Source organism: Cuculus canorus, chromosome 3, assembly GCF_017976375.1.
Source record: "Cuculus canorus isolate bCucCan1 chromosome 3, bCucCan1.pri, whole genome shotgun sequence".
Lineage (NCBI taxonomy): Eukaryota > Metazoa > Chordata > Aves > Cuculiformes > Cuculidae > Cuculus > Cuculus canorus.
The window spans coordinates 69,869,002-69,881,062 of NC_071403.1; the positions used below are offsets into that span (position 1 = coordinate 69,869,002).

General features: G+C 44.8%; 1 protein-coding gene across 1 annotated transcript in view; it reads left to right on the forward strand.

The window, feature by feature from the left end:
• Positions 1 to 282: 282 nt before the first annotated feature.
• The window catches only part of MTMR9 (myotubularin related protein 9), a 35,448-nt gene continuing 23,669 nt past the window's right edge, over positions 283 to 12,061 (forward strand). Inside the window, exons 1-3 of the mRNA XM_009562569.2 lie at positions 283 to 952; positions 4,364 to 4,472; positions 5,967 to 6,092. Of these exons, the coding sequence (XP_009560864.1) occupies positions 768 to 952; positions 4,364 to 4,472; positions 5,967 to 6,092 (420 nt within the window). The 5' untranslated portion in view covers positions 283 to 767. The remainder of the gene's footprint in view (positions 953 to 4,363; positions 4,473 to 5,966; positions 6,093 to 12,061) is intronic.

Below are 12,061 nucleotides of genomic sequence, written 5' to 3' on the forward strand. Positions count from 1 at the left end.
TCCCGCCTCAAAGCAGTGACCCGCCCCCCTCCAGCCTAGAGCCCCACCCCGGCCCGCCCCGAGGCTCCGCCCCCTCACAAGCCCCGCCCCCTTCCCGAAGCGCCCTCTCTCGTTGGCTCCTTCCCGAGCAGGACACGCCCCCATTGACCCGGCCCCAATTTGGCCCCGCCCACTCGCTCGCAGTCCCTGATCGGGGCGCAAACCTCTAGTTGAGGGTGCGTCGTTTCCGGTAAGGGGAAAAGGGCGGGGGCGCGGATTGGGCCTGGCAGATCACGTGAGCGCCCGATACACGGGGCAGGGCCGAGCAGCTTCCGGCTGGCCGCGCTGCACCGGGCGCTTCCAGGGAGCGGCGGGGCCGGGGGTCCTGGGGCGGCTCGGGGCGGCCTCATTGGGGATTCCCGCCCGCTCCGCCGCGCCCTCGCCGCCCTGCCCCCCCCGCGCCTCCGCCGGGCTCCCCTCTGAGGGCTTCAGCCTTGCCTGAGCGGGGCCTGCGGTGTCCCGCAGCTCTCCCTTCCCTCATCCTTCCACCTCCCTGCCCCGGGGTCGAGCTGGCTTTCTCCGTCGCGCCAGGAAACGCGGTCACCCTTCGGGTTATGCCCCTGCCAGCCCTTGGTGGCACCGGGCAGGGCTGCCCGCGTGTTGGAGGCCGTCCTGAGCTCCTCGAAGCTTCTCCATCCCCTCCCTGTTGCTGTCACTGAGGTTGTACCCCTGTTTCCCCCAACAAGTGTTGGTGGCAGAGGCCCTCCCGAGCCCCTTTGTCAGCAAGGATGGAGTTTGCAGAGCTTATCAAGACCCCTCGCGCGGACAACGTTGTCCTGCACCGCCCGTTCTACCTGGCCGTGGAGGGGACGCTGTGCTTGACAGGTCATCACCTCATTTTTTCTTCACGGCGTCAAGACAATGCTGAGGAGCTGTGGCTGCTGCACTCCAACATAGATTCCATTGAGAAAAGGTATGCCTCCCAATTTTCCTGCCTACCTGTACCTGATCGTTTGTGCCCCATTATGGATTGGAAAGTAGTTGTCAAGGCTGGCACATGCCTGGGCCTTTTCAAATCCAGGTTTGGAGCAGAGAAAGGGCGGTCGTCTGGAGCTCAGGGCAGAATATTGGCACAGGCAGGTTGATTCTTACTCTATTTGGTACTGATATTGGATGTTTGCACATTAAGATTCATTTTTTTGTATATGGAGTTTGAATTTTTCTATTTAAGTGCCTTTGTCAGCAGCGTTCCTTGTTAATTGTTCGATGGATTTCATCAGTGGCTCCTCAAAGCTTTATGAAAGCTGCATCTCTACCACCATTCAATAGAGAGGGAAGCAAAGGCGCTGATAAAGTGATTTGCTTTGGTCACCCAGCACAACTGAAGGCAAAAATGGACTCCGAACTCTTTCAGCCCCAGCCGGTCTCCTACTGCTTGGCAGCATCATTCCCTGACTTCCCAACCCCCTTATGGGAATCAGAAATGCTCTAGTGGAGTATTGCTTGTGGGAATGATGTGGTGAAGCTGAATTGCGGGTGCAGCACTATAGTTTATTCCTGCCTATCCCTTTTTGTTGCAGGGACTTTGGAGATGAATCTTTGCACCGTCACTTATGTCTACCTTACGTATAACCATTACCCATCATGCTTCTCTTGCTGAGGGGCAGTCGCATCTCACCTGGGTGTTGTCTTCTGCTTTCTCACCTTGGTCCTTTTTCACTTTGCTTGTAATACTTCAGATTTTTTTGTTAATTACAAAGTCAACTCCCCTTTTTCTTTGCCCCTTAAAGCAATGTGAAAAAATAGATTTCCTTTCAGCCAACAAGACTAGAAAAATCAAACAGCAGCAATTAAAAAATCAAGTTGCCTTAGAATCTGAGAATGAGTGAAGAACTGGATGCTGATTTTTGTTCCTGTATTCCTGATTTCTCTGAGCATTTCTGAGATGCTGTGTCTTGGCCTCAGAGTGGAGAGGAACAGAGTGATGGATACCTCCAGAAATCTGTTCCCATCTCATACTGCTCAGTCATCAGGGCAGTTTAGCATCGTTCTCCTTACTGCCAGTACTATACCAGCCATAGCTCTTTTCTGAAAATTATTATCTACAAGCTCTTCTTTCTTTATGAGCTTAGTTTCAGTCACAATGTAAGTTAAAACCAAATGAGCAGGGAACGTTATGGTGAGGGAGTGATGCGTTGCTAGCTTCGCACATGATTTATAGTGGACATGGCCACATCTGCAGGTGCAATGAAACTTTGCCATAGAAAAGGATAAGAGTATATTCTTCTCAGTGCTGGAGAGAGTGGAATAACAAAGCTCCTAAACCAATAAAGGCTGTAGAACGGTCCAGTTTGGCACTGCTTTGGGTTATCGGTGTGCTACAACTGTGACATTGTGCTGGGTTGATTAATTCATCCATGGTATGAGTGTCTTTTTTTACAAAGCTGTGTTTTCCCCAGCTATCAGATGGTGACCAAACTGCTGCTTAAATTCTTGTAGCTATTGATGCAACTTAACTCTCACCTGTAAGGTTTGAGAAGTGGATCAGTGTCTAGCAATCTCCTGTGGTGTTTCCACTTAAAGAAATGTGGAGAGGAAGTGCAGCTCTGGTGAGGCACTGTGTTACTACATTGGGATCTGTGAGATGACAGTGCAACAAGGGCAGACTATGCACAGACTGTCTGCTGGAGCTGCAGTACTCTTCTGTCACAACGCCTGTAGTTCTTCCTTCAGTGCTACTGAAATCAGAATTGGTTGGAATCGTAGAATGGTTTGGGTTGGAAAGGACCTTAAAGAACGTCTAGTTTTTTGGGAGGCAGGGTCACCTCCCACTAGATCAGGTTGTTCAAATTCAACCTGACCTTGAACACTTCCAGTGATGGGGAATCCATAGCTTCTGTGAGCGAACTGTGCCAGTGCCTCACCAACCTCATGACAAAGAATTTCTTCCTAATGTCTAATCTAAATCTTCCCCGTTCCAATTTAAAGCCGTTCTGCCTTGTCCTATTACTATGTGGCCTTGTGAAAAGCCCCTCCTCAGCTTTCCTGTAGCCTCCTTCAGGTTCTGGAAGGCATCTATAAGGCTTCCCTGGAGCTTTCTCTTCTCCAGACAGAACAACCCCAACTTTTGCAGCCTGTCCTCATTGCAGAGATCCTACAGGGCTCAGATCATCTTTGTGGCTCTCCCCTGGACCGTTTCCGACAGTTCCTTCTCCTTCTTATGTTGGGGATTCCAAAACTGGACACAGTACCCCAGGTGGGGTCTCATGAGAGTGTAGTATAGGGAGGGAATCATCTCCCTTGACCTGCTGGCCATGCTGCTTCTGAAGCAACCCAGGATATGGTTGGCCTTTTAGGTTGCGAGCGCACATTACTGGCTCATGGTTTTCCGTGTTAACCTGTGCCTGCACAGGAGGAATGGATGATGACCTTTCAGCTGTAATAATAATTCTAAAAGGAATTACAGGCACCTTTCCTAGCACAGGTGAAGCAAATCAGTTAGTGACAGGTTTCCTCCTGGAAGTGGGTGCAGCTCTAGGCTAACTGCAAATTCAGCCATGATGGGCTGAAGCTTGATCCTTCAGGCCTTGCCTGCTTCTGCGTCTTGCATTGCCCTTTGTTGCTGCAAGTGCTGCCATGGTGTGGGGGGGGACTCAGTGGCTTTTCCTTAGTTCACTGCTTTATCAATTAAAATCTGCAGCATTTCTGTGAATGCTAGAGTTGAGTTAACATAAAGAAAACATTCAGCTTCTGCTCAGGCATCTTCCTTCTTTCAGGTACATAAGGAAGACTGGAGAGGGCATCTGTGTGCTGTGTTTTGTGATGTAGAAAGTTTTTCTGAGTTGATTTGTACTGTAGGAGCAGTGATAAGACCTTAACTTCTTCAAGGTCCGCAGAGTAAATGTCTCTGTGGGAGTGCAGGTATCAGAAACCAATAAAATCAAAGGAGTGCTATGTAGCCAGGCTGAAATGTTATCAAAAAGAACTAACTCGAATACTTTTTGCAGTCCACAAAGTTTCAACACATTGCCCTAGTGAAGCTGCAAACTTGCAGCTGAAGCTTCCAGTACTGTCAGAATATACCTGAGAAAATACCTTTTCTGTCATGTTTTAAAGCAAAGCTGGGAGGAAAACCTTCCTTTTTTTATCTTGCAATACTTCCACTCAGTGCCATATCACGAGGATGGAATTAAAGAAGCAGAGCGCAACTTGCAAATATGAAATAGAGGGGACCTTTTGTTTGTTATTTTGAAAGATATTGCAGACAAATCGCTACTAAAGGAATTTTGTCTCGTAGACATATGTTGTGGGAAGAGCTGCAGTACCTCATCATGCCTTAGCAGATCCTGTTCATAAGAGATTCCTTCTTCATGTTTTGCTGTAGGTTTGTGGGCTCGTTGGGTACCATCATTATAAAATGCAAAGATCTGCGAATTATCCAGCTGGACATACCTGGGATGGAGGAGTGTTTGAACATTGCTAGCTCTATTGAGGTAAGAATTCATAAAGATAAATAACATTTAAGTGCTCAGGTCTTGATCAGACCTTCACAGCTGAAGGTTTATGAAGGTTTTCATTGCTGTTCTGGAAGGCAAATGAGGATTGACATATTTCCTTTCAATTGCTAAAATATTGATTGTAGTTTTTTTTTTTAAGGAAAAAAAAAAAGGCTGCCCACATAATTTCTTGATCCAATATCTTGTAATATAGCATTTGGGAAAATGAAGCTCAGATTCATTATGCTAGAGCATGAGGAGGCAAAACTGAATCGGTCTGCGTTTCTTGTGTATCAGACAACATTAAGTGACTGAATTTAAGCTCTGTTGTTAGTAACTGAATAAACGCTATGTGGGATGTGTCCCATTAATTAGACCTGTTTGCTGTGTGCCTTTCTCATCCTTAACATGCTGTTACGTGGTGTAGCCTGCAGAAATGTTTCTGTGTGCACGAGTTAGATGCTGTTACCTGTTTGTGTTTGTGCTACTGTCTTTTATGTTTGTTACCCCACCCCAAAGCTATCTCAGTATTTCTAGCTTTATAGCTGTATACTTTTGGGTGGCTTGAGTTGGCATCACCAATATTACAGCAAAATACTTTTTGGTCTCTGTGAGAGGTGGGCCTGTGTGAACCACATGAAGTTCAACAAGGCCAAGTGCAAGGCCCTACTCCTGTCTTGGAGTGATCCCTAGCAAAAATAGAGGCTGGGTGGAGAATGGATCGAGAGCAGCCCTAGGAGAGAAGGGCGTAGAGTATTAGTGGATGAAGAGCTCAACAGGAGCCAGAAATGTGCGCTTGCAGCTCAGAAAGCCAGCCATGTCCTGGACTGCATCAAAAGAAGTGTGAACAACAGGATGAGCGAGGAGATTCTGCCACTCTACTCTCTTCTTGTGAGACCTCACGTAGAGTCCTGCATTCAGCTCTGGAGTCCTCAGCACAGGAAGGACATGAAGCTGTTAGAACAGGTCTAGAGGAGGCCCTGAAGATGATCTGAGGGCCGGAGCACCTCCCATACAAGGAAAGGCTGAGAGAGTTGGGGTTGTTCAGTCTGGAGAAGAGAAGGCTGCTGGGGTACCTTCTAGCAGCCTTCCAGTACTGAAAGGAGGCCTACAGGAAAGCTGAGGAGGGGCTGTTTATCAGGGAGTGCAGGGACAGGACAAGAGAAAGTGGTTTTAAGATGGGAGAGGGGAGGCTCAGAATGAGATACTGGGGAGAAACTTTTTCCTGTGAGGGTGGTGAGGCACTGGCACAGGTTGCCTGAGGAAGTTGTGGATGCCCCATCCCTGCAGGTTTTCAAGGCCAGGTTGGATGGAGCTTTGAACAACGTGATTCAGTGGAAGATGCACCTGCCCATGGCAGGATGTTTGGAACTGGATGATCTTTAAAGTCCCTTCCACCCCAAACCTTTTTATGTTTCTGTGATTATTTTTTGGGAATAAAACAGCAGTTTGAATTAATTAAGTAGCTGTTTTTTTCTCCTATCCACACAGGCACTTTCCACTTTGGATTCTGTTACTCTCATGTATCCCTTCTTCTACCGGCCGATGTTTGAAATTGTTGAAGATGGCTGGCGCTCTTTTCTGCCTGACCAAGAATTTGAGCTCCTCAGTTCAGTGGTAAGTTGGATCTTCAGGATTTACAGACACTTGGATGTACTTGAGTGAGTGTAACGGTTTGAAATATTTAATCCAGTAGCTTCTGGACTGGAAATCCTGGATGGTGGTAATAGCTGCATGGATAGTGAGTGGTGTTCAAATATTCACTCTGTAAATGCATAAACATTTCTGTTTATTTGCTGAACATTCTTGTGCAGCACTTGTGTTTTACCTTCTACAAATGGGGTTGTGAGGCCTATTTAAAAGTCTCCTAGAAGCATGGGAACTTAGGAAATGATTTTGTCCTTTGGATAGCCCTCCTTATTGTAAGAACAAATTTAAAATTTAGCTCTCTAGGATGATGGCAGCAGATAAAGATGCCTGATTTGAAACACTCTTCGCCCTAGTCCATGCTGGGGAGATATTGGGAGTATTCAGACAGCAGAGAATTTCTAGTCGTGTTCTTCCAAGTGCAGTGAGCATGTTCATGATATTTTGGTACCTGTAGGGTAGCAATTGTTCTTGTGCATTGCCTGTTGCATCTGCTGTCCAAACTTCATTTTAGGATGTTGAATGTGATAGGGTGATAAGCGGTTTGGTTGCAGGAGCCTATCTTGTGCCTTGGATTAGCGTCTTTGTGTTCCTTGTCTTTGTTTCACAGTAAATATATGCACTTGCTGCATCATCTTAGCTTTTTGAGACCATATCCATTAGTACAGAGTCAAGGAATATTGATTTTTTTCCTTTGATCTGCAGCCCAGCTTGTTTACAACATCTATCGCTTCCTGTTTATGACTAATAACTGAATGATATGATAAGCTTGACCAGATTAATATGATGTAATCGCTAGGAGATTAAAGGAGTTCAGGGATCTTTCTATTTTTGTCTCTTAATGGGAGGACTCTAACGTATCCCATCTTCATCTGCTGTCAAAAGACATACAAACTCACCTGTTACAATAACTAGCACCACAGTTTTGGTTTTAGTTGCAGCTGGGGAAAGCAAATGTGTGATCAGTGTGCCCTCCTGTTCGGAGGCAAAGCAGCAGATGCTTTCCCTGTTCTGCGGAGGAAACTTGCAGGCATTTCAATGAGAATCAGAAGGGAAGAAGCTGAAGTGCTATCTGGTAAGACGGGAGGAGTGTGGGAGCAGGATTGCAGTAAGTAGAAGGAGATTCCTCAGAGCTCAGTGAAAGATTTGCAGGAGATGGTTGTGCTTCTGTTCATGTTTTGCTTTCTGTGTGTAGCTGAAATCCTTTGTATATAAAAGGAATTGAATCATGGTGATTATACTTGCCACCGTGCAGATACAGTTGCTAACATGAATCTATTGATATGACGCTTTTTTCTCTTTCAGAGGTTTAAAATTGCACTGATACCTTATTTGGGGATCTCTTGGCTTTCTGAACATCTGTTCCTTGGAAGGTTTACATTTAAAAATCTAATTACTTTATAGTGCTACATTTCAAGGAAAATAATTAATTACTTTAAAATATGCCTCCCTAACAGCAGTTGATTAATTGTTGGCTTTTAACCCAAAACTTCAGATGCCACTCCTTTTTAATGAAATGGTAGCAAAAGCCACTTCCAAATGATTTGCATTTCCCAAACAACAGATAAATATCTCATGGACCAAATATTTCTTGTTCTGTAATTAACTTTCTTAATTGACTGGCTAAAACATGTAATGGCTGACAATTTTTTTTTTCCTCAAAAAAGTAAAATGAGGGGAATTCAGAAGGTTACCTCCCTCTCCATTAAATCATCTGTCTAGGTCTGTTATGCTTTACCCTCCCCAATACGGTAACAACTTGTCAAAACCTATATTTCACCCACATTGGAGCTCTAGTGATGTGTTAGTTCCACATTTGTCTGCTACAGGAGAGTTGTCATAACTCTTGACACGTTCTATAATGGCAAAGTGAAAATATAACAGTTAAGATCAAAAAAGATTTGGTAATATGGCTTGATTATACTGTATAACAATAATTTATCTATTTGTCTTGGCATATCACCTGCAGGAGAGCTGAAGACGGGCTGTTTGTCAGGGGGCACAGGGACAGGACAAGGGGGAATGGTTTTAAGCTGAAAGAGGGGAGATTTACATCACATCTTAGGAAGAAATGTTTTTCTCTGAGGGTGTTGAGGCACTGACACAGGCTGCCCAGAGAAGTGGTGGATACTCCATCCCTGGAGGTGTTCAAGGCCAGGTTGGATGGGGCTTTGGGTAACCTGATCCAGTAGGATGTGTCCCTGCCAGTGGCAGGGAGTCTTGTAACTGGATGATCTTTAAGACCCCTTCCAACCCAAACCATTAATTCTGTGTTGTGCCAGATATGTTTTTCTCCCAACATGCATACCCCATGTGATTTCACTGTGCTGCATTGATCTGACAACGTGTCGTCTAGTATTGCCCCTGGAATTTGATAGCAAACACTCAAGCACTTTGTCCCTGCAGCTCAGCTCCAGAACTAGGGAGGCTGCTATACTATCACAATGTTATTGCATGTAGTCCTGAAGGTGCTGAGAGAAGAACTGTTAAGGCAAGTAAGTTTATTTGATCTAAATACTTGGAGGAATTAAGTTTCAGTTGGCCGTCATGCTGATGACTGTGACTAGTTTGTTTTCTTGGGAATAATCTACAGCTCTGGTCAGCAGGGCTTTTGACAGGTGTCTTTCCATGAACAGCTGCTCTGATAAATCCAACAGGAGTAGTTCAGGTGAGAATTATGTCATATGAAGAAGTTGGTTTTATGAAATGTCACAGCAAGAACTCCACAGTGCCTGCAGGCTCCAAATTACTGTACCGCAAGATAAGACTTCAAAGATATTATAGACAAATATGTGAATGTAGTAAAGAGGCACAGGATAGGTAATGTTTGCTCATCCAGCTTTTGCCTGTGTGCTGTGTTTTTGCTTGAAGCACTGGGTAGTACGTGAGATCTGGACTGCTTGTGGGTTGTGTTGGGTGAAACATGTGTAAAAAATATTGTATTCTTCATTGTACTACAGCGTAACCAGTGAGTGGCTGTATGGTATTGGAGTATACGCAAGGGTTTTTGTTTTTTCTCCTGAGGAGTCAGAGAAGAGCTAATAGACGTCCCTTCTGCCAAATTCTACAGCTGCAGAGTACTGCAAACTAACTCTGGAAATTCTGTTTCTCCTTAAAGTTTTATATGTAGAAGCCCCGAGAAGTTTGTACTCTAACAGTATAATTAACATGGAGGTTTCATTGCCACAAAATTCACCTTCTTTGTTCTCTCTTTTTTTTTTCCCCTTCCATTTTGTTGTAGGAAAAAGCTCAGGGTTCTGGACAGTTCATCTGTGTTTTATCTTCCCTACTGGAACTTCTTAAAAAGCTGGATTTCTCTGGGTTTGGGCTCTGCTTGCAGTGGTGTGGTTAGCCCCTATTTTGTTCTTATCAGACAAACATCAATCTTTGCCTGCATCCATCGTTAGACTTCTTGCCCACCCACAATCTGTTACTAACTGTGTATTCCCTATTCTTTGGGAATAGCCTCTGTCACTGCTGCTTTGCATGATCCTTCAAGGTCCCTGCTGGTTTCTTGACTGTTCCTTGATGGCTTAGAGCCTTAAAAGTAGAACAGACCAGGTGACTTTAGCCATTCCTCATACGGATTCCTCTCTAAACCCTTCATCAATTTTGTGCCCCTCCTCTGGACACTCTCCAGTAGCTTTATATTCTTTTTATACTGTTACATCCAAAATTGCACTGCTTAGAACTTTAACTATTTTATGCTGTTTTGTGGACAATGACCTCTCCTAGCAATTACAAGTTTTAGGAAGAAGAATGACTGTTGTTTTAGTCCTTCAGTAACATTTGAAAAGCAATAGCTGCCAGGAAGTATTAGGACAGAAGTAGGAATCAGTGAAACGTAGACAGTCCTGAGTTGGAATGGACCTACAAGGATTATTGAGTCCGACTCCCATCCCTCCACAGGACAACCCGAACATTTGCACCATGTGTCTGAAGGTATTGTCCAAATGCTTCTTGAATATCGTGAGGCTTGTTGCTATGGCTATTTCCCAGGGAGCCAATTCCAGTGCTCCACCACCCTCTGAGTGAAGAACTTTTTCTTGATATTCAGCCTAAAACCTCCCCTGGCACATCATCCTGCCATTCTCTCGGGTCCTATCATTGGTTGCCAGAGAGGAGAAACCATGCCTGCTTCTCCTTCTCCCCTTGTGAGGAAGCAGTAAACTGCAATGAAGTCTCTTCTCAGTCTCCTTCAGGCTGAAGAGACCAAGTGACTTTAGCCACTCCCCATATGGCTTCCCCTCTAAGCTTTTCATCAGCTTTGTGCCCCTCCTCTGGACACTCCACTAGCTCGATGTCCTTATTATACTGTGGTGCCCAAAACCGCACACAGTACTTATGTAAGAGTTAATCCTGCAATGTGTATTAAGAAAATACTTCTGACTAGTTTTTTTTTTCCTTTGGAGTCCTTTCCTCCTTCTCCTGCTTAGCCCCCAGTCCTTTGCATTTTCCAGCCTTAGCTGGAATTAGTTTTTTTCTGATTCCCTATGGTACAGATCTCTTGCTGGGAGAAGTAAATAACTTCTTGATCTGTTGAGTGTCATGCAGCATACTTATCTGGTGATGCCTGAAGATGAGGTCCACCTCTTCCTCTTCACTGCAGTCCTTACTGCTTCCTGTGTCTACATCTGCTGCTGCACCTGGGTCAATTGCTGCTACCTTGCTCTTCCAGTTACTAATGGCAATTTTTTCTTCCGAATTACGGACATACCCCAAGCAAAAGCCAAGAAGAGACTTGTGCTGTTGGATTTTACTATCATCTGATTCCTCTTGGAGTGTGTTTCAGTAGTCTGAAGCTGGCATTGCAGAGGTTAACTGGATCTCTGCAGAAGTAGCCGTGCTATGGAAGACAAATGGTGCTAATTGCTGCTGTGCTCCCTCTTCCCACATAGCAGTAAATTGTAACTGAATGACATAACAGTATCATCTGCCTCATGTTACAAACGATGAGGAGAGGAGATTATGGGCAGAGTTAAATTACCAAGGCGAGGGATAAATCGTGCTGATACTCTTCCATTCCTTTTCATGCTGGCAGTATTGGAGACAGACAGTCTCTCAAAAAGCACAGCACAGTTCTGATTTTTGTCTTCTCTACATTCTCTGCGGCCTTAAGGTATTTATCAGTTCTCTCCTTTATCCATGAATAGTTGTTTCGTTGTAAACAAATTGCACACAGTCATATGAAATCTGCTGTAATTTGACATAGGCACTCCAAAAAGCTATAAAAAATACCATTGTTGGTGCATTAAAAGCATGAGCTCTGACTAGCCACCCTCCTTTATGTGATCCAGACCTACTTTCATCCCTGCCTATGATGAGATTGCTGGAGGCGAATTAACTTGGCATCTGGGAGAACCTCTGCTTTTTATAAAATGCAGATGTTCAGAGAGGCTGTCTTGAGGCTAATGAATAATGAAATAAGCTTACAACAGGGATGGTGCGAGAGTCTAGATAGGCCACTGAACACAGGTAGCAATTGCTGGTTTTGATGATGGCATTGCACGCAATGTGGACTTTTCACAGCATCTTAGGCTGCCACCAAAAAGGACGATTTTGCTGTCTCTTATGCCATACATCCCATGTCCTGGATCTACTGATGAGGAAATACTGTTGTGAATCAGATCATCTTGTTCATCTGATGGAAAGACTTAATTGCCAGAAAATCTTTCTAAATTGATTCTAGTTTTCCATTGGACCAGTCTGATTATATAACCAAGTGCCAGTCAGGACATGTAAGGCAAGAGGTACCAAGCCTCTGGAAGAAGGGAAAGAGGAAAAGAGACATTCTCCTCATCAGAGCTGGGTACTTACTGCATGCTAAACCAGCCTTCCGGAATTGTTGTGAGTTTTGTGTATTCTGTTGCTGTATAATTTAATTGTGCTCTTCTCTTACTTCCTGTGATTACTACTTTATCCCCCTGCCTTTTTGTCTG